Genomic DNA, 22,010 nt, shown 5'->3' with positions numbered 1-22,010 from the left:
GATTCAAGAGCTACCCTTTGTCAGGTCAGCTGTCTCTGGGGGTTAAACCAGCCCAGTCTTAATCCCTTTGCTCATCAGTCCTCCCTCTCTGTCACTGGGTTCCTTGAGTTCAGCTCAGTGTTTAGCTGTGGGAGTCTGCCTCTGCTTCCATCAAATTAAAAAAATGAGATTAAAGTACTGCAGCCTCATTGTCACTGTGAGTCTGGGAAACTGCTATGCCACCCCACCAGTGCACTGGTCAACGTAGGCACTGATTTTAAGTTGCTGAGACAAGAAATGACTTCCTATGCATACTGAATGATTTGGACCGTGCCTGCACACAGAGATGCCAGGAGGACAGTGAAGGGATTACAGTGGCATGCGTCATTTTATCAGGGGCAAGAGGAGAAGCTAGATAAACACAGTAAGACAAATTCCTCTCTCCCTTTCTTATTTCCTTTTCAGGGAAGAGTCTGCCTGGCGACCCTTGGCCAGGGACGCCCTTCTCCCAGAGGTACTTCCCTGGGGTTCACCCACACCACCCTGTTCGTGCTCTGTAGGGCTGCCCTCCCTACCGTATCTTGATATTAACTCTCTCCACTTTTGCTCAAGTTGCCTTCAGTGGAGTCTCCTCCTCACATTGGACAGAATACCCAGAAACCACTGAGGGTGTAGCTGTGAGAAAGGCAGTGTCTCCCCGGGCAGTCACTTTTAAAGATTTATTTATTATGTGCCCAGTGTTCTGCCTGAGTGTATGACTGCAGGCCAGAGGAGGGCACCAGATCTCATTACAGATGGTTGTGAGCCACCATGTGGTTGCTGGGAATTGAACTCAGGACCTCTGGAAGAACAGTCAGTGCTCTTAACCGCTGAGCCGTCTCTCCAGCCCCAGCTGACATCTATTAGTTACATGCAGATCCAGCATTCCCCAGAATTATTATGACGTTAACAAGCTATTAACACAGAAAATAACCTTTCCAGAAGACCGGGTTTCTCTTCTTATAGTAGATTCTTCTTTGAAAAGACTTATGTTCTTGGACTGGCCAAAGGGGTTCCATGGAAACCCAAAAACAACCCAGGCCATTGCCAAGGCTAATGACAGCAAAGTCCTGTTGCTGAAGACAGCAGCTACGGAATTCTCTGAACATGGAGCTGGTACCTGCCTAGCTTCCTCACCCCTGCTGCCTAGAGTTCACGGTCCTGGAAGCAAGGTCCTCTGCCAGAGGAGGAAGGTGAGCACCAAGCCACTTCCAAAGCTTGCGATCCACGACGGCGGCCGACACCCACAAGGTACGCAGACACCAGAGTGGCACAGAGTTGTAGGGATAACTGACCAGTATCTGATGGACTTAAGGCCCACTCCCTGACACAGCTTGGTTGGCGCAAAACCTGAGACTAGAAAGGCCAGGAACCAATGGGAAACCCAAAACTACTGTTCTGCTGAAGGAACACAGTGACAAAATGACTAAAGATGTATTGTTAAACTCATAGATCAGTGTCTTGCTCAGCTGAGCAAGCTTCCTCCTGCAGCAGACGGGAACAAAAGCAGACCCAGTACTAGATGATGTGCAGACAGAGACAGAGAGACCTCGGGAGACTCAGTCCCAAATGGAATGTCTCCATCCAATCTCTCCTTTCAGGGTTCAGGCAACTCTGGAAGAGGAGGTAAATGACTAAGATCCAGAGGGGGTGAGAGACCCCAGGGAAGCAGCCTGCTGGACAACGGGACTGACAGGTCTAAGCCAGATGGGGTCCCAGCACTAAGAGGGGAAGCAGATGCAAGCTTAACCCAGAAGCTGTAGCCTGTTGATAACCATTTGCAAGTGAAAACTGAATTACAAACCACACTTGAAAGCAGGCTCCATGACCAGCAGTAAATGGCCAGCACAAAACAAACTCAATGGCATTTTTGGAGGTTACTTTTGTCTCATGATGCTGTGTCTGAGCATTTCCCCTTTCCAGGTTTTTCTTTAGATATGCTAACAGCTAATCTCTCTCACAGTTACTTTTATCAATTTAAAACTATTTTGGCATACTATTGGATAATTATTTCATGACAGAGTAAAAGGATGATTTTATTTACCTTTTCCCCACATTTCCCAAAAGGGCAAGGCTCACTGTCACTCAGGTAAAGCATGTAGGATATTCCTTCCCCGGACTTTCATGTAGCACACAGGCTTTGCAGTCAAAAGGATGGTGTGAAGTTGTGACTCCCTTAGGTATAAACTTTGTGATTTGGGAACTGTCCCTTAACTGCTCTAGGTCTCTGTTTCCCCAACTGTAAAATGGAGATGATGTCCATTTCATAAGAAATTATTTTGTTATTCATTCAATGTGGCGTCACTTTGATTTTTGCAGTGATATTAGTATTACATTGAAAACTATTTTTTTCTGAGTCTAGAGATGGCTCAGGAGCTAAGTGTACTTGCTGCTCTTCCAGAGGACCTGGGTTCAGTCCCAGCACCCTCTTTGGACGGCTCACAACTGCCTGTAGCTCCAGCTTCAGGGGATCTGACACCCTCTTCCATTCTCCTAGCCCCCTGAGCGCGCGCACACACACACACACACACACACACACACACACACGTGCACATTCCCCATACAGACACACGTGGCGAAAATGGGTCTTCAACAAGAGGAAAAACAACTGTCCTGACTTCTAAACTGGGCTAATCAGAGACCTGGGCACTGACTTCCTTGGCACACGCTTCTCTTTCTCTCTCAGAACCAACAAATGACACCACTGACATGCCCCCCCCACACACACATACACTAAGGGAAATCATTCAGTTTGGGGAATTTTGAGATCTGAAGGGCAAATTTAATGGGAGAAATAAACTTGTCACTAACATAAAATGTCAAAGCACTTTCCTGGCTAGATATTTTCAAGGGGCTGGAGAAATGCCTCAGTGGTTAAGACCACCTGCTGTTCTTCCAGAGCACCTGAGTTCAACTCAAGGTACCCACGTCTGTAACCCCAGCTCCCAGGGATTCGATGCCTTTGGCCTCCACAGGTAACAGTGCTCAAGGGTGTTTACCCACATGCAGAGATGCATATAACTGAAAACAATGAAAATAAACCTTAAAACACTTTAAAAAGACATTTCTAATTTTGATCTTGTTCCGTCAACACCGTACTCTTGTTTACTCATTAATATGCTGCACATAACAATCACCGAAGCTAAATATCACCCCTCCCATAGAAAGCAACACAATGGGTCCATATGAAAATTAAAATATCCATCCAGGTGTGGTGGCAGATGCCTTTAAGCCTAGAATTTGGGAGGGAGACACGGGCAGATCTCTGTGAGTCACAGGGAGCCTTGTCTATATATTCAGCAAGTTCTAGGTTAGCCAACTCTGTACAGTGGGACCCTGTCTCAAAAAAAAAAAATCCACTGCCAAGTCTAGAAAGCAGACTTAGCAAATCAAATCTTTAGACGCAGTGAGGGAGGGAGGGAGGGAGGGAAACTGACGACTGACAACAGTCTCTGACAGTCTCTGCACCGGGGCATCTCCCACGACCCCTCCCAGGCTGCTGGCCTTCTTCAACCCCATCTTCCACACCACACACGCCCTCATTTTATTTGACTTTACAGACCCCAGTTTTGTTGACGTGTCAGCATTAAGTTTATGTGATAAGATTATAAATGAACACAAACTCATCTTTGTTTCTATAAACATTAAACTTGGATTTTTTTTAGAACCTATGGTTAGATGAATGATGTGGGCAAGCGTCTATGTGTCCCATTAAAAATCCAAAACAAACTTACTAAGGTAATACGGATAACTTGTTTATACACCTCACTGGTCATGAGGACATGGTGGGATGTCAGCCTATGAATAGAGAATGAGAAGCTTACGTTTTTAGTGAGCTAAACCACGCAATACTTCTCACAGCAGGCAGCAGGAACCTACGCGCCCATGCGTTTACCATGCGTTTTTGAGCAGAGCTATTTACTCCAGGGGGCAGAGTGTTAAGTTACATGACCCCTTTCTTGAGATACACAGTCTAGGGGGGAAAGAAGACAGAGAGGAATAGGATAGACTCAGTGCTCTGCGACTTCAGGAGCACGACAGTACATTTAGACATGCTGTACTTCTCAAGGAACACACAGAGGAGACAGGACTCCAGTTTTCAGGACGGGAGAAATGGACAGGGTGCTGGATTATTCAATTTTATTATTACTTTTTCTTGTCAACTTGACACAAATGAGAGTCAAGAGGGAAGAGAAGTCCAGCTGAGGCACTATGTAGCTCAGTCAGACTGGCCTGTGGGCGTGTCTCTGGGAGCATTTTTCTCGACAGCCCACCATGGGCGGCGCATTTCTAGTCAGGTAGGTCCAAGCTGTGTAAGGAAGCTGGCTGACCACGAGCCAGGAGAGCAAGCCAGAAAGCTGTGCTCCTCTGGGCCCTCTGCTCCTGCCTGGGCCTGGCTTCCTATTCTGATCCTTCCCGCCCCCCAGACTATGACCCAGAACTGTGAGCTGAAATGAATAAACCTTTTCTGCCCCAGCTCATTTGGTCATGGAGTTTATCACAACAAAAGAGGTCAAACTAAAGGGCCAGGGAGAAGTGGGAGTTAGAGCTGGCTTGGGGAACATCGAGCAGGCTAGTTAACTGAAGCACGCTCCACATCCAGGGCCTGCCAGGCTATCACAGCAGGGTGACAGAGCCACTGAAGGTTTCCCTCCAGGAGTCATATGGTCCATCTGTTTCTGTAGGATGCTGGAAGGCTAGGTTGGATGGCGGACTGGAGGCTTAGATGACATGGAGAAGTTTTGTAACAACCTCTAGGTGCTTGTGTACAATGATTAGAGGAGAAGAATACATATTCAAGACCTCACTATGCGTAAAGGCATTTACTTAAGCATATTAACTATAACATCCCATTTACTGTAATGGCCATAATTGCTTTGAAAAGTTGACAACATCAGCTGTTACTTTTACTTATGGAAACTGAAACTCTAGGAGCCTAGAAGTTTGGCTAAGGAGACCAAGCCAGCACAAAGAAGGTCAGGAGGAGAGCAGCAAAGCCCATGGTATTTACACCATGCCACACTGAGCAAGGACATCCATTCCATCGTTCCCTTCACTCAATTATGCCGCAGCCTCCAGCACAGACCTCAAGGCCATCACAATAAAGTGACAGTGACAAGAGAGGCTCCCTTTGGAAGATGAAGTAGGGAGACTCTTCCACCCCTCAACAACTAAAGACTTCTTTCTTCATGCTGGACTGCACTCCCAGCACAGGAGACTGTGTCAGCTGCTTTCCCATCCCGAAGAGCAACTCTGGGATCTGGCACTTTAGGGACAAAGGAGAAAATCTGAGTCCGTCCAAACTTGTGACCAATGCTACATATTTTCTAATGTCAACTTCTCCACAGAAACAAGACAATTGGTGTGAGTCTAAGATTGCAACTTAAGAGTTGTTTCTACCTATGAGCCCCATTCCCAGTCCCAAGCAAAATTCTGCTGCTCATTGGTGGAACTCGAGGATGGTCCCAGGATCTCAGGAGATGGCTTCAGGTCATCTCTCCTGCCTGTCCTCTCCTGTTCCTTTATCCTTACTGTGAATTCTACACACAGTATCACACTGTGAATTCTACACACAGGATCACACTATGAGTTCTACACACAGGATCACACTGTGAACTCTACACACAGGACCACACTGTGAATTCTACACACAGGATCACCCTGTGAATTCTACACACAGGACCACACTGTGAACTCTACACACAGGACCACACTGTGAACTCTACACACAGGATCACACTGTGAGTTCTACACACAGGATCACACTGTGAGTTCTACACACAGGATCACACTGTGAGTTCTACACACAGGATCACACTGTGAGTTCTACACACAGGACCACACTGTGAACTCTACACACAGGACCACACTGTGAATTCAACACACAGGATCACACTGTGAGTTCTACACACAGGATCACACTGTGAGTTCTACACACAGGATCACACTGTGAGTCCTACACACAGGATCACACTGTGAGTCCTACACACAGGATCACACTGTGAGTCCTACACACAGGATCACACTGTGAGTCCTACACACAGGATCACACTGTGAGTTCTACACACAGGATCACACTGTGAATTCTACACACAGGATCACACTATGAGTTCTACACACAGGATCACACTGTGAACTCTACACACAGGACCACACTGTGAATTCTACACACAGGATCACCCTGTGAATTCTACACACAGGACCACACTGTGAACTCTACACACAGGACCACACTGTGAACTCTACACACAGGATCACACTGATGAGTTCTACACACAGGATCACACTGTGAGTTCTACACACAGGATCACACTGTGAGTTCTACACACAGGACCACACTGTGAGCTCTACACACAGGACCACACTGTGAACTCTACACACAGGATCACACTGTGAGTTCTACACACAGGATCACACTGTGAGTTCTACACACAGGATCACACTGTGAGTCCTACACACAGGATCACACTGTGAGTCCTACACACAGGATCACACTGTGAGTCCTACACACAGGATCACACTGTGAGTCCTACACACAGGATCACACTGTGAGTTCTACACACAGGATCACACTCTGAGTTCTACACACAGGATCACACTGTGAGTTCTACACACAGGATCACACTGTGAATTCAACACACACAGGATCACACTGTGAATTCAACACACAGGATCACACTGTGAATTCATACACAGGATCACACTGTGAATTCTACACACAGGATCACACTGTGAGTTCTACACACAGGATCACACTGTGAGTTCTACACACAGGATCACACTGTGAGTTCTACACACAGGATCACACTGTGAGTTCTACACACAGGATCACACTGTGAATTCAACATACAGGATCACACTGTGAGTTCTACACACAGGATCACACTGTGAATTCTACACACAGGATCACACTGTGAATTCTACACACAGGATCACACTGTGAATTCAACACACAGGATCACGCTGTGAATTCTACACACAGGATCACACTGTGAGTTCTACACACAGGATCACGCTGTGAGTTCTACACACAGGATCACACTGTGAGTTCTACACACAGGATCACACTGTGAATTCAACACACAGGATCACGCTGTGAATTCAACACACAGGATCACACTGTGAGTTCTACACACAGGATCACACTGTGAGTTCTACACACAGGATCACACTGTGAGTTCTACACACAGGATCACACTGTGAGTTCTACACACAGGATCACACTGTGAGTTCTACACAAAGGATCACACTGTGAATTCAACATACAGGATCACACTGTGAGTTCTACACACAGGATCACACTGTGAATTCTACACACAGGATCACACTGTGAATTCTACACACAGGATCACACTGTGAATTCAACACACAGGATCACGCTGTGAATTCAACACACAGGATCACACTGTGAGTTCTACACACAGGATCACACTGTGAGTTCTACACACAGGATCACACTGTGAGTCCTACACACAGGATCACACTGTGAGTCCTACACACAGGATCACACTGTGAGTTCTACACACAGGATCACACTCTGAGTTCTACACACAGGATCACACTGTGAGTTCTACACACAGGATCACACTGTGAACTCTACACACAGGATCACACTGTGAGTTCTACACACAGGATCACACTGTGAATTCAACACACAGGATCACACTGTGAATTCAACACACAGGATCACACTGTGAATTCTACACAGGATCACACTGTGAATTCTACACACAGGATCACACTGTGAGTTCTACACACAGGATCACACTGTGAATTCTACACACAGGATCACACTGTGAGTTCTACACACAGGATCACACTGTGAGTTCTACACACAGGATCACACTGTGAGTTCTACACACAGGATCACACTGTGAGTTCTACACACAGGATCACACTGTGAATTCAACACACAGGATCACACTGTGAATTCAACACACAGGATCACACTGTGAATTCAACACACAGGATCACACTGTGAATTCAACACACAGGACCACACTGTGAATTCTACACACAGGATCACACTGTGAATTCTACACACAGGATCACACTGTGAATTCAACACACAGGATCACGCTGTGAATTCTACACACAGGATCACATTGCGAATTCTAAAGCAAGCTCTCCTCAACTGCCAGAAACCGCAGCCCTGTCTTGTTCCTTAGGCCAGTATCTCTGATCTTGAACCCTGTCCATACCCTGGTTCCTTACATTTTTATTAAGTTTTAAACATTGCATGACCTCATAATGACTCTGGCTGCTGGGAATTGCCGAGCTTCCCGCATGCTGCCTGGGCCCCTGGAACTGGCCCAGATCTGCACCACTCTAGGTGGTCCAGAGACATGGAAATCTCTGTCCTTTTGACACATGTAGCACACGCACAGACCACAAGTGAAAGTGCCCGATGTCTGTCCTACCACTGGCATGAGTGGCAGGCACGCGCCAAGCATTCTTTGCCTAGGAATGGCCAGCGTTTCTCATCCTGCTGTTACTCCGGGAAGAGGAAAGCAGCCACCACCCACCTGCAGTGCATCCCCCAGGTCTGCTGTGCTGATATCTGGGTCCTCCGTGGTGTTGAAAGGCACGGGAGTTATTCGTACAAGGACGAGCACTCGAGGCTCTGGGTATCGCCACAGCATCATCCCGGGGCTCTCTTCTGTTTCATTATAAAACAAGACTTCATAGGTACCAGGGAGTTTCAGAGGTTCTGCCAAATGAAAGCAAAATTGCAAGGTTTTAAAAAGGAACATGCTGATTTCTCAGAGAGGGAAGAAAAGGAAATCACATAAAGAAGCTAACTGATCAGTTTTAAAATAGATTTGAGGTGGGAAAAGCCAATTTTAAGAGGTAACGACTGGTATACACTACTTTCATACTGTAGTATGAATGAATGAACCTCCCAGTGCTGCATGGTGACATTTAGGGAGCTCATTTCTAGCTGCCCCTGGGCACACGTGCTCTGACGCTGATACTGCTGGGACTCACCAGCATCCTGTATGTACTGAAAGACGCCTGTCCGCAGGTCATCCGAACTTTGCTGAGTCTTATCCACAGGAGACGGCACTTGGGGTGCTGATTCGGGAGCGGGCACGTCAACCTTTCCCTCCTCCTCAAGATAGCCACTGAATAATTCATGCAGAAGGGTCAAGCAATTCAAATGCTCTTGACCCCAGAAGACCTTCAAAAGGGTAAGACAACATTAACAGTCTTCAAACAAAAACATTTCTTGAGCATAATTAGTTAAAAATCATATTTGAATTAATGTGAGACTATAATCATGTTCAGTATACTTACTGATAATAAACTATAGTTTCCAAGAAATAATAATTCATTGTTTGAAATTCTAATACTTGAATAAGCACATAACAACAAGAAAAACATTATGGATTGTGTGACTAACAATAAACTTTAAGCTTCAGATTATGATGATATGACATTGGTGTGAAGTATTTGTGAATGCATTCAGCAAAGAGGAAAAGTCTAAGACTAGGACACACAGATTCTCTAGGCCAACTCTTAACAAAATGGTAACAGCCTCATGGAATAGCTTCTTCCACTTGTCATGAGGTCAAATAATCCCAGCCAAGGCTGCTTTTTAACAAGAGGGATGCTGACCAACGGACTTAAACTGAGAGGCTTCCCAAAGTCTGCGTTTAGTGAGACTGTGAACATACTCCACTCTAACAATCCGGTGTTTTTTGTCAGAGGAGTTTGAGAGCCCAAGGATGCAGAGCTCTGTAATGGTCTTATGACCAGTGGGCACGGTGACTAACGTATGTCCACGGAAGAGCCTGTCTGCAGTGGGCACGGTGACTAACGTATGTCCACGGAAGAGCCTGTCTGCAGTGGGCACGGTGACTAACGTATGTCCACGGAAGAGCCTGTCTGCAGTGGGCACGGTGACTAACGTATGTCCACGGAAGAGCCTGTCTGCAGTGGGCACGGTGACTAACGTATGTCCACGGAAGAGCCTGTCTGCAGTGGGCACGGTGACTAACGTATGTCCACGGAAGAGCCTGTCTGCAGTGGGCACGGTGACTAACGTATGTCCACGGAAGAGCCTGTCTGCAGTGGGCACGGTGACTAATGTATGTCCACGGAAGAGCCTGTCTACAGATGCTCACAGAAGCATTACTGGGAATAGTCCAAGATGGAAAGGCCCGAAACTCCCTCAGCTGGTGAGTGGATGGTAAGAAGATGGTCTGAGGTTGACCATGATGATAAGGATCACAAAACCCTGAATACAGAAACAACAACAAAAAACCAAACCTTTGAATTAAACTGTTGACACAGGTAAATGAGATGGCCTGGGACCCATTCTTCAATAATGCTGTTAAGATGGGTGCCATCATACTATCCGCTATACACATCCTTGTCACACAAAAACTTAAGTTTTAGTGAAGTGAACAAAATAATAGGCTAGTTAAAAACTTGTGGGGAAGATGCAGCTGACCCCTACAGACCTGTAGCAGACCACCTCTTAAATCCATGGCTATTTTTGGGATGGACTGCTGTGGGCCTGGATTGCCACTGTGTTTACACCATTTAGTTTCCAGGTTGACCGTAGCAGAGAATGGTCCTATCAGAGTCCGGCTTCTTTCTTTGAGGCTTGTTTTAAGGAGGAAATCGCTTATGCTGAGGAGGAGTGACGATCCAAGGCTTATGCCTGAAGGAGACAGACAGACGTGGTGTATAGTTTAATTACAACAACAACAACAACAAAAGGTTAGGGAAAGGACTAGGCATATTTTAAAGGCAGGGAGTCTTCCTTCACAGGGTCTTTCCCCTTTCCCGGATGTCTCTCCACCAGTTTTGTGCCATTATTACTGAATTCTGAAGCAGGTAGACTCCTAACAAAGCGATATTTGCCAAAGCATTATGACTCTTTCCAAGCGTGCACAGTTTAGGGTTTATGAGTGGAGACATTTTCATTAAATTTTGCAAGTTTTTCAAACAAGTGCATTAAGAATAAGGACAGCTGCTTCATTTGTGTGTTGACGTGAAAGGGCAATTTTCTGTGACTTCTTACAGCAACAGAGTACAGTATGTTACTGTGCTAGACACTCAAGTTTTGGGCTGGCCCATGCTAAAATTCAAAACAGTCAAAACACGTAACATGTGCTTTCTAAAGACTTTAGCTTAATCCAAACTTCACACCTCATAACCACTTCAAGTTTACAAAGTCTTAAAAACAGATAGTGGCAGGTTAGATTTATGAGAAAAAGTATATGCTATAGTTCAAAGTAAATATACCAGGAAAGGAGTACACTTTAAAATGCAGGCTTCCTTTTGAACTTGATGGAAGAGTGTGGATCAAAACCTTTTCATAAAGCCTATAGCAGACGTGAAGATATTTAGATGCACGTTAAGTGGTGAGTTCACTTTCCTCCCAAGAAACTCATACTCTAAATTGTCACTGTGAATATTGAATTTCACCAGGCCATATATGTAATGCTCAGGGCTTATTTTCCTAACGCTATTTGATCCTGCAAAAAAGATGAAAGATTAAGAAACACCTTGGGCCCATGGTATATGCATATTTTAAAGTACAATCCCCACACTGACAGTTCAGTTCTGTGGAGAACTGAAAACGTCATATGTTTTATGTACTTGTTGTGGAAATAAGAGATGCAACTTTAAGTCCGCTGTAGAAAGTGTCAGAGCACAAGTGTTTATCAAATCTTTTTATCAAACATGTACCACTGAAACTTCTCCTTCTTCACAATTACCTTTAAGTTTTTCATTTTTTTAAGACAAGGCTTTGCTAGCTAAGTACAACAGGCTAGCTTCAGACATATAGAGGTCTGACTGCCTCAACCTCTGGAATCCTGGGAGCAAAGGCATTCACTGCCATGCCCAGGTGGTTATCTTAATTTGAAGCTACGTTTCACTTACACAATAAAAAACAAACAAATGAAAAGTAAAGACCTAGAAACAGGCTCAAACTTACTCCCCAATTTAAAAGCGTCTTTGTCACAGGAGTTCCTGTGTCTCCTGACAACTGTGTTGATCTGTGTGACACAGTATACAGCCCGTCAATTCCTACTTCATTGTTTCAAGTTCCATTCTCTCTCACTTTGAGTGAGAGGGTACTTTTGAGTCATCAAGGAAAAGAGGCTTTGTGGTCTAAGAGCAGATGGGGCTGTCACATCTCAGCTCTTGCCACTGAGCATGGCAGCAGCTGGTCAGGACCTGTCCCACAGGGTGGACTTGACAGTTTTTAGAATATGTTCTCCAAGTTCCTGATTTGCCAAGCCGGAAAGAAAAGTACCCAAATCTCTGACACTTCTCATCTTACATCACCGTAAGAGAAGAAAGATGAATGGAAAACCTTGGAAGCTACTTGGTCTAGGTTTTTGTCAAACAAACAAACAAAGAACTTTGAAATATTTTAGGATGTTTCAATACATCCTTCACACAGTCATGCTCTTTATTTACTATTTTTATTTATTTATTTTTGAGTCAGGGTCTTGCCTTGTAGCCCTGACTGACATGGAAACTTGCTTTGTAGAGCAGACTGGCTTTGAACTCCCAGAGATCACCTGCTTCCACCTCTCAAGGGCTGGGACTACAGGTGTGCACACCACACTCAGCTATATCTTATTTAAATTCTCCTCTTCCCCCATGCTGTCTTTCCCCTGGCCTACAACCCAAGCTAGAGTGCCAATGAGTGTAAGTGTCAAGACTTTTCTTAATCTGTAACCGACCTTCCAGTTTTCTTGTCGCATGTGACTTTGAGATTCTGAATCTCAACTCTTCCGGGGCCACCTGCCAATTTTAGTTAATCTTGTTTCCCCATGAGCAGAATGAGGCTTGGGCATTGCCCACGGGGGAACCAAAGCAGAACCCCAAGGGCATCATACCAGACATGTGATCCGTCTGTTTCACTGCTATGTACAGTAACTGAGGGCTTTGTCTGTCAGATTTTACACTCACTATAGAGTTACCCTGGGTGGAGGGGAGATTCTTGGAGATTAAGTAGACATCTCTTGATCTAACTTTCACACACTGATGTTACTATCCACAATGATTATTATTATTATTTTTTTGTTGTTTTTTATGAGACAAGGTTTCTCTGTATTGTTTTGGAGGCTGTTGGTCTAGCCTGGCCTCGAACTCACAGAGATCCGCCTGCCTCTGCCTCCCGAGTGCTGGGATTAAAGGCGTGTGCCACCACCGCCCGGCTTCCACAATGATTATTGCTATGTCGTGTGATAACGGTGGCCTTCTAGTCCCCTGCTTTACAAGTTGTCTTTGCATTAGTGTTAGCATACTAAATACTTTATGATTCAAAATTCATTATTATTATCATCATTATTTGGTTTTTCAAGACAGGGTTTCTCTGTGTAACAGCCCTGGCTGTCCTGCAACTCACTCTGTAGACCAGGTTGGCCTGTAACTCTTTAGAGATGCATCTGCCTCTGCCTTCTGAGAGCTGGGATTAAAAGTGTGCACCACCATGCCTGGCTCAATAATATTCTTATTTACTACTTAAAATGAACCAGCTTTTGTCCCTGGGAACTAAGGATCTACATCATTTGGGGATAAACTTGTTTACTTCCTAGCCTTGTTATTGCAGAAGAATGGTAGTAGCTTAAGCCCAGTTCTGAATGGCAGGGATGCCTTCTACTGCTTGGGTTCACGTCTTCCAGACCCTCTGTCTCAGCCAGGGTTTTTATTGCTGTGAAGGGATACCACGGCCATGGCCAGTCTTAATAAGGAAAGCATTTAACTGGGGCTGGCTTGGTTTCAGAGGTTCAGTCCATTACCACGGTGGGACACATGGTGTCGCGCAGGCAGACACAGTGCTGGGGGAGGGGCTGAGAGTTCTACACCTGGATGCACAGACAGCAGGAACACGGAGCAACACTGGGCCTGGCTTGGTCATTTGAAACCTCAAAGCCCACCCCAGGTGACACGCTTGCTCCAACAAAGTCACACTTGCCAACAGGGCCACCCACTCTGCCTCCTAAGTGCAGAGACTAAAGGCTAAGCCATCACACCCTGTTGGTCAAGTTTTTTTTTTTTTAAACTTCAAATTCAGAAATTAGCTTTTCAGCAAAGTTATGTCCTTTACCTAATTGCCACAGACCCAGGTAGGTATATTCTCAACGTCGAGTACACTGACAGTGGTACAATCATAGATGTTCTTTGAAACCCAGCGGTTTCTCCTCTAACAACTTCGTGTCTGTTCCAAGAGCCAAGGCTGCCTTCAGTAACCATGTGATTGGGTAATTCTGACTGTGTAACTTCTGTCTCCTCTCCTTTAAAGAAATGCTTTTCTGTTTAAGTTTCCAATCGAACTACCTCTTCCAAAATTCTGTGTTTATATTTTTAATTTGTTTTTGAAAACCAACGGCAGAGGTTTAATTAGAGTAAATGAGGCGTAGCAGCATTGAGGCGCAATGTCAGAAGTAACGGATGTGACAAATGGCATCTTGCTTTGTTTGCATATTGACATACTTTTCAAGTGAGTACAAAAATTACATTCAAGGAACAAATAGTCTTATGACCTTCAAAATACTCCTTTAGAAGACCAATAAATGCAAACCATTTGCTTTGAAAACTATTTAAAAGCACTGCCAGCATGTCAGCGTCAGGATGTAACAGACCCCATGTAACACTCCTCCCTTCTGCTCGCCGTCTGCGCCAAGTGCGACCTAAGCTGAGCCCATGAAGACTGAGTTTGCCAGCATGCTCAGTGACAGCATGTGCGTGCAAAGCAGAACCAGGCAGGTGTTTGGTTTTGTGTTTTATCCAGCTGGAAGGAATCTTGGGCTACTAAAAATCAACAAGGTTATGTTAGAAATATCCAGAAGCAAATACATTTGCATAACAGCGAAGTATCAGGATGCTTAAAAAAAGAAAGAACAAAATCTTTTAAGTATGATTCACAGAGATATGACTAAACTGCCAGAGAGCAAAATCTTTCCATTTCATATCCCTTCAGGCAGTTATTCTGAGGCACATGTGTGTTTTAAGCCTAAAAACAAAACAAAACAAAACAAAAAAAAAACCAGAAACGAAAACACCTTGTTTTCCATTCTCAAACAGTGTGCGTAAATTTGTTGGATCCTACTTATATTCAATTTTGTAATAAGCCTATGTAAACATAGAACCAGTTGGTGTTTTAAAACATGGTGAATGAAGAGTAACAGTGCCCAGAACAGAACAACAGGAGGTGAGAGGTTGCCGGAGCTGTCTCCAAGGCAGGGAGACCTTAGAGTCCCCAGGACCCCTCAGCCAGTGCTCCTTAGAGAATACGTTGGGATTCCTGCTTTAACCCTTGCCTGGCCTTCTGAATTCAAGAAGCCAGGAAAAAAAGCTAGAAGAGGAAACTTCCTTTTCTCCTTTCCATCTAAAAGGAGAATTCCTTGTGAAAGAAGAAATGTCTTCTACAGGGCTGTTCACGCTTGGCCTTTGTCTTGGGAAGGTGTATTTGTCTTAGAAACTCTAGGATCTTAGAAAACCACAGTGAAAATCCCCCCCCCAAATCACAGCTTTTTCCTCCCCCGCAGGCCGCCGCCATGCTCTCCATCTTAACACTGCATGGATGTATTAGAAAAGTCACGTTTGACTTCATCATGGGGACCTGCATTGTGGAAGCAGGCTGGCCCATCTGACCACAGCCTTCTCAGAGAGGAATGATGGTAAAAGAGATCTGTAATGTTTCTGAGATGAACGCAGAGGCTAATTCCCATGAAGAAAGTCATACTGGGCTGTTTTCTCGGTTGGCTGTTTTTGTTTTTGTTTTGCTTGGGTGGTCAAGGTCTCACTATGCAACCCACATTGTCAGTGAATTCCAGATCCTCCTAGTGCCCGGTTTACAGGTTTGTGCCATCCTGTCTGCTCAAGTCACTTGCGTACTCAGTCAGTCATTCAATCTGGAGATTGGGTACAAACTTAACGGAAAACAAAATAACTTGCTAGGTAATGTGCTGTGGTGGCTTAGAAACTGCTTGGTCTACATAATAAAGTCTGATCAACAGAAAAACCAGGGCCCACTCAACGAGGCGGTTAAGACCGGCTCACTCAGCTTCATCCCAGGGTTCCTTGACACTTCAGGGCACATAGCAAATAACAGTCCATGACATCATTTTAATATTTCAAATAAGCTACGAGTCAGGAATCTGAAACGGGGGCTGTGGAGGCCTGCTAAGGTTTTTAAACTGAGGTTACTGGTCTATCAAGTGGGCATCATTACCTACCTAGTTAGTATTAAATACAATGTGTTTGGGCCGTAAGGTTTATGGGAGCAAAGGACAAGGGGTTCTTGACAATGAAAAGTAAGACTTTAGAAACAACCGTTAGCTCAAACATTTAATGATAGCTGACTTCAGGGTTCAAGTGATGCAGTTTGGTTGAGAGAGGCAAAGAAGATTCAAACAGAAAAAAGGCCCTTAGTTTATGCCAAGCGCCCACACTCCCACAGGCACCAGGAAGCAGCAAGCCAGAGCGCGGATTCTGTCCTGCTTTACAGAGGCTCCACGCTTAGGCTGTTGCAATTTCACTGTGCAAGTGGTGACAGCCTGTGAACACGCTGCCCGGCCCCAGCAATCTTGACAGCCGCAGCGTGTTAACACTAACATGGCCAACAGGTTTAGGGGACCAGCCAGGGTATAGGAGAGCATCTCAGATACATTTCTATTCATTCGTTCCTGCCCGGATTCACACGGGACTCTGCGACAGTGGGAATGGGTTTCTTGTCAGAAAGGAACAGAGTCTCATGAAGGTTCCCCAAGAAATCCCTATTTATACAGTTAACAATTCTTTTTGCTGGAAAAAAATTCCATTATTGTGTGCGGACACATGTGGGCTGGGCAGAAACACAAGAGATGTGTAGCACACGGTAAACAGAAAGCAATGATCTTAAGCAGGCCACATCCTTGAACTCGTCGTTAATAAATGTCTCCCCAGCATCCAGCTACTCGGGCTGCTGGAAGCCTGTTTTCTTCAAGGGCTTCAACAGTGAGACCCAGGAACATTTATTATTTTAATCCATTACAGGCAGTGCTTGATTTAACTTTATTGGTTGTGGTGGTGGTTATAAGTGGGGGTACGGCAATGTTCTTTTACACATCGTTTCAAAAGGGCTTAATTATATTTTATAGTTTGGGCCAGGAATTCTGCTTGTTTTTTTGTCTAACTAGGTTCAAACGGAGTTCAGGTCAGTGATGAATCAGAGATGGTTATCGTCCTGATGTGAGCTCATCTCCCTCTAGAAAGGCTGGGCAGGTACATGGTGTTCACCACCGCGCAGGAGATTGCCCTGATAGCCCGGTCTGCAGCTCATTATAAAGTTTTCATTTTTCATGCAGCCTTGAAATGAATACATTAGATGAGACCTAACACGGTGCTTACTTCTCTGTCTCTGACGTTACTATACTCTGAGTTTTAAATGATTCCTGTTGGGCTGCCGGGTATGGGGACCCCACCAGCACAAAAGTGCCTGGAAAACAATAAACAACGTTGTAGACACGGCTCTTTACCATAGAACAAACATACATTACAACGTCGAAGATGGACATTGCAGGGACATAACGTGTTTCAACAAAATACATGACTTCTGTATAAACGTGACCAAATAGCGAAGCCACTAAGCACTCATAGCTACTCCTCTTTCTCCCCGTGGTGAGATGGCGCACACTTGTGCAAGCTGATGATGTTGAGTGTGACCCCCAGGACCCCAGCAAAGATAGAGTGTTAGCATTAGCACTGATGCCACAGACCTTCACACGTGTGCTGTCTGTGGCATACACGCCCACCCACACCCCTGCACCACACATACACACACACACACACACACACACACACAAAATACAACATAAAAATGACCTTTCCTGAGTAGTGGGGTCCATACTGTTCATTATTGTCTAATAGTTGAGAATAATATGAAGTGTTTGGGGTAGAAATTATATTTTTACTAGTTTGTATTCCATTTTCAAGTTTTCGAACTTCCTGCTTTTTTGGAGAAATGCCTCAACAGTTTGTCAGAATGTGCAGACAAATACCCTCACAGAGAAAAACGAGTAGTCTACGAATAAGGCCAGGGTGAAAAGACGCCATGCCAGTTCGTCAGGAGCGACTGAGAACCTTAGAGTAAAAGGGGGGGCCCCGCCTGGGGTGAGCAAAGGAACTCAGTCCAGGGAAGAGGAGGTGTCGTGTTTCACGGACTCCGCCCGCCTACATTCTACTTCTGCAAACCCATAAACGCACCTCTACCTCAGGGACCACAGAAAGGCATTAGAATTCTTCTGCTTTTCATTATCACAAGATTCGGTAACTCGTTTGATTGTCAGGGCAATCCCTTTACCCTTTCTTCTGGGCTCGCCAGGTATGCCAAAATGACAAATAAAACCCCAGATGTTGCAGACCAGGGCTCACTCCGCTTTTCCCTGAGCGTGGGGTTTAAGCTACTTGGGACAGAGTCTCAAAAGCGAAAGGGCCCTGGTACCCACACCCAGTACCCATTAAGGACTGTTGGTCATCTGTATAGCTGTGGACTAGCAGTACTTATGTTTGCATCCTCAGTGGGTCCCTGAACGATAAGTTTGTCTCCAGTCTTTTACTGTCAAGAAGTTAGTTTCTAGTACCTCAGACCCTGGAAAGAGATGCATTTGGTTTTGAAAGCAGCAAGGGCCTTGGGGTGCTATAAATGGTGTGCTGTTGCAGCACGGGATTGGAGGTGGTTATCTCTAACTTGATACTTTATTTCCCGCGGGGCATCCAAAGGCTGTGAGGATGCCTGAGACTTCCTTCAGGATCAGCACAGCGTGGAAAGTGGGACCAAGACTGCATCGGTTAATGACCTGGTTTCATTCTGAGGCCTGGGAGGGGTGCTGGCTTTTTGTGTGTTAGGCTTTGCTGGTCCTGAATGGGCTGGACACGAGGGGGCCATTCGCCCTTCGTTCTCATGTGGGCTGGGCCTCCTTTCTCTCTGGCATGAGTTCTGTTTATATGCAGAGTTAAGTGCAGCATGGGCAGGGAAAGTGACTTAAGCCAACTCACTGCTTCCTGCCCAGGAGACAAGTCCTCAGTGCCTCCATGGTCAGAGTTTTGCCAGTGGCTTCCAAATTCGAAACGCCAACCAAATGGCTTCACCCAGGTTCTTCCCCTGTGTGTCATCAAACTGTCCATGCTGTGTTTTCCTATTCTCGGTCTATTTGGAGGCTGCCAATTTAATTGCCCCGGAGAAAGAGCATGGCAACCTCGAGCCCAGGGGTTTCCCAGCTCTTAACTGTGTACTCTTGTTTGCAAAAATCTAAGGCGTGTCATCTCACTAGAGCCATAAATTGCTCCGACAGGGAGCTGCAGTGTGAGATCAATCCCCACCCTCCTGTGGGAAGAGACTTGCTGCCAGTTTGGGGTTTGTAACTACATACAGGGACAGCACTCGGGGACCACACTGTACACCTGTGGCGGGGGAAGTGACAGCTTTTAAAGAACACGCTCTAGAATGGGGACAGATTTAACTGACAACACAGAAACATTATTGGCCTTAAAATATACCAGAATGTAAGACACAATTTCTAGCTGAGATGTGTCTTCTTACTGTAAAGCATTTGAAAGATTTCCTGTAGCATATGCAGAGTCAAAAGAACACAAGCATTGCACCTTCTGCATTCAGACCACGAGGGCCATTTCACTAAGACACACAAGCGAGCACAGGTTTTCTAGCACAGAGAGGAGTCACTTGTCTGAGCCCAGCCCACCAGAGTGCAGGAGTCTGAGGAGAGGTGGGTGGTTTGTGTAATTGTTTTCTTTAGGCACAAAGGATTTAAGTACTTTACTTTGTTCTGCAAAGTGAAGATGGGAACTCTTTTAGCAAGCTAGGTCAATAATTTGTAACTGCTCACTTTTAAAATGAGCAAACGAGCAGGAGAGCGGCGGACCGCGCACATCCACTGACGAAGCTGGGGAGAGGGCATCGCTTCCTTCTTCATGCCCTTATGACTCCCTTTCCCCACATACTTTCCATACGCTCCTAACAGCTTAGACGATGAAAATAGTAATCGTTACGCACACTCGTTTTTTTCTGCCCTGACAAGTGAGGGAACATGCCTACAGCACATTCCCAACGGTGTTTCTCTAAGAATTACTTAGCACATAGGATTCCTCTAGAGTTACAAATCTATTTCAGCTCTTAAATTAAAATTCATCTGGAAAGGACTGCTTTTCCCTGTTTATGTAACATTGTCACATAAAGAGTGTTAAAAAAATACTTCTCTAAAAATAGCCCGCGTAAGTTGGGGATTAGCAGGGCTCTGCTGCGGGGGCTGCTCCTTTGTAGTTTTTTCCACCACGCTCTTGCACAGTGCTTTGGACTGTTTATTAAAGTCAGCACATCAAACAGGATCAAAGGGAAAGTGAACGGGAACCCAAGAAACCCCAAGTGTGCTGTCTCATTGGGGAGCTATGCAGATTCGGGTAAACAAGTGCGAACTGTTGAGGTCTTAATGAAGAAATTTTCGACAATTATTCTATCTGGGGTCCTTCTGTGGGACGCCATGTGGGCAGCAGATGCTGAGCAGTGTGCCGCCCCATCCCTCGCTCTGCCTAGCGGCCGGCCTGAGATGACTGCTTTCTCACTCACTGTGCTCCATTTGGTTCAGCAAGTGGTTTGAGAAGCACAGCTGTTGCAGATGCTCGCAAGTTACACAGACGGTAAAATCAAAGGCTCGGCTAAGTTTCTGCATTACCTACACAAACCTGACATTGATTCCACTGAGCTCAAAGATACACCATAAAGAGTGGGTTGAAAACTACAAAAAGAAATCTGACTACTGGTAGTGTGTGTGTGTGCATGCGCGCTCGTGTGTGACTTTTATTTTTACCACTTACCAAAACTATACCTAATTGCCAGGCAAGGCACACACCTTTAATCACAGCACCTGGGAAGGTGGAGGCAGGTAGATCTCCAAGTTAGAGGCCAGCCTGGTCTATATATTGAGTTCTAGGACAGCCAGAGCTACATAGTGAGATTTTGTCTCAAAACAAAACAAGTCAAAAATAACAAACAACAGCAACAACAAAACAACCCCCAACTGAAAAAAATACCAAAAACTCCAAACTATACAAAATGCACGTACTTGTATGTATTTCAAATAAACTGCAAAACATGCAATTTGAAGGCATCTAACTACATAATGAAGTTAATGTTAAATGCTTAAATTAATTTTTTAAAATATAGTTACAACTATACATATATTTTTAAGTTGTGCAGTGATCGTGGTGTGATGGCCTACTTCAGGGCTAAGGCAGTTTCAAGGTGAGTTTGAGGGCAGCCTGGGCTTCAGAAAGAGATCCTATCCCTCAGTACTAAAAACAAACAACCACAAGAGCTGTGCAGTGATCTCTATAATAACGCCCCAGGCGTCGCCCTTCAGCAACACCTAGAATCTGCTCCAGGCTTATCTAACTTAACTGGAATTTGCTGACTAAATTTTGTTATGGTTTCACCATAGTAAATTTTTTTCAGTTAAATGACTAACTTCAATTTTGATTTAATGTGACACAAAAAACTATTTAAAAATGTTTAATAGACACTACCTAGCAAAGTAAAATCAAGTATGTTTTAGTAAAAGCACAAGTTTCCATTTCTGTGTTTAACAAGATAAAAAGAACATAATTATGAAAGAAGAGGGTTATACAGTTTTTCTAATATAAAAGGGGTAATTACAAAAATAGACCTTTTGTAGAGGAAACAATTATGAAGCACAGACACCTTTGAAAGTGAATAAAATATAAGCAGCAAATGACTTTTAGAGGGGATGAGGAAAGAGCGGGGCCTCCACACAGTTCAGCACAGAGTGTTTGAATCTCCTCCTCTGTCTGGTCTGAACCTTTCCTGCCATAACTGAGGCAGCATTTAGAAAGCCGAGGACGGGCACAGTGGACTTGCCATGGTAGTGACCAGTGTCTGAGCGTCGTCCCTGTCCGCCGAACCCTGCACTTTTCATTTCTAACTTTAAAGACAAGAAAGAAAGGAA

The 22,010-nt window shown here is 44.9% G+C and overlaps 1 protein-coding gene across 3 annotated transcripts in view; it reads right to left on the bottom strand.

The window, feature by feature from the left end:
• The window catches only part of Vps13b (vacuolar protein sorting 13 homolog B), a 431,910-nt gene that overhangs the window by 113,671 nt on the left and 296,229 nt on the right, over window positions 1-22,010 (bottom strand). For all 3 annotated transcript variants that reach the window (XM_040730365.1, XM_040730363.1, XM_040730364.1), the window contains exons 36-38: window positions 10,485-10,687; window positions 9,007-9,199; window positions 8,544-8,728 (exon numbers count right to left, since the gene is read on the bottom strand). In XM_040730365.1, coding sequence (XP_040586299.1) covers window positions 8,544-8,728; window positions 9,007-9,199; window positions 10,485-10,687 — 581 coding nt within the window. The remainder of the gene's footprint in view (window positions 1-8,543; window positions 8,729-9,006; window positions 9,200-10,484; window positions 10,688-22,010) is intronic.

This window comes from Mesocricetus auratus, unplaced genomic scaffold, assembly GCF_017639785.1.
Source record: "Mesocricetus auratus isolate SY011 unplaced genomic scaffold, BCM_Maur_2.0 Super-Scaffold_100023, whole genome shotgun sequence".
Lineage (NCBI taxonomy): Eukaryota > Metazoa > Chordata > Mammalia > Rodentia > Cricetidae > Mesocricetus > Mesocricetus auratus.
Note: the sequence above shows the minus strand (reverse complement) of the source record. Positions and strands in the feature narration are given on the sequence as shown.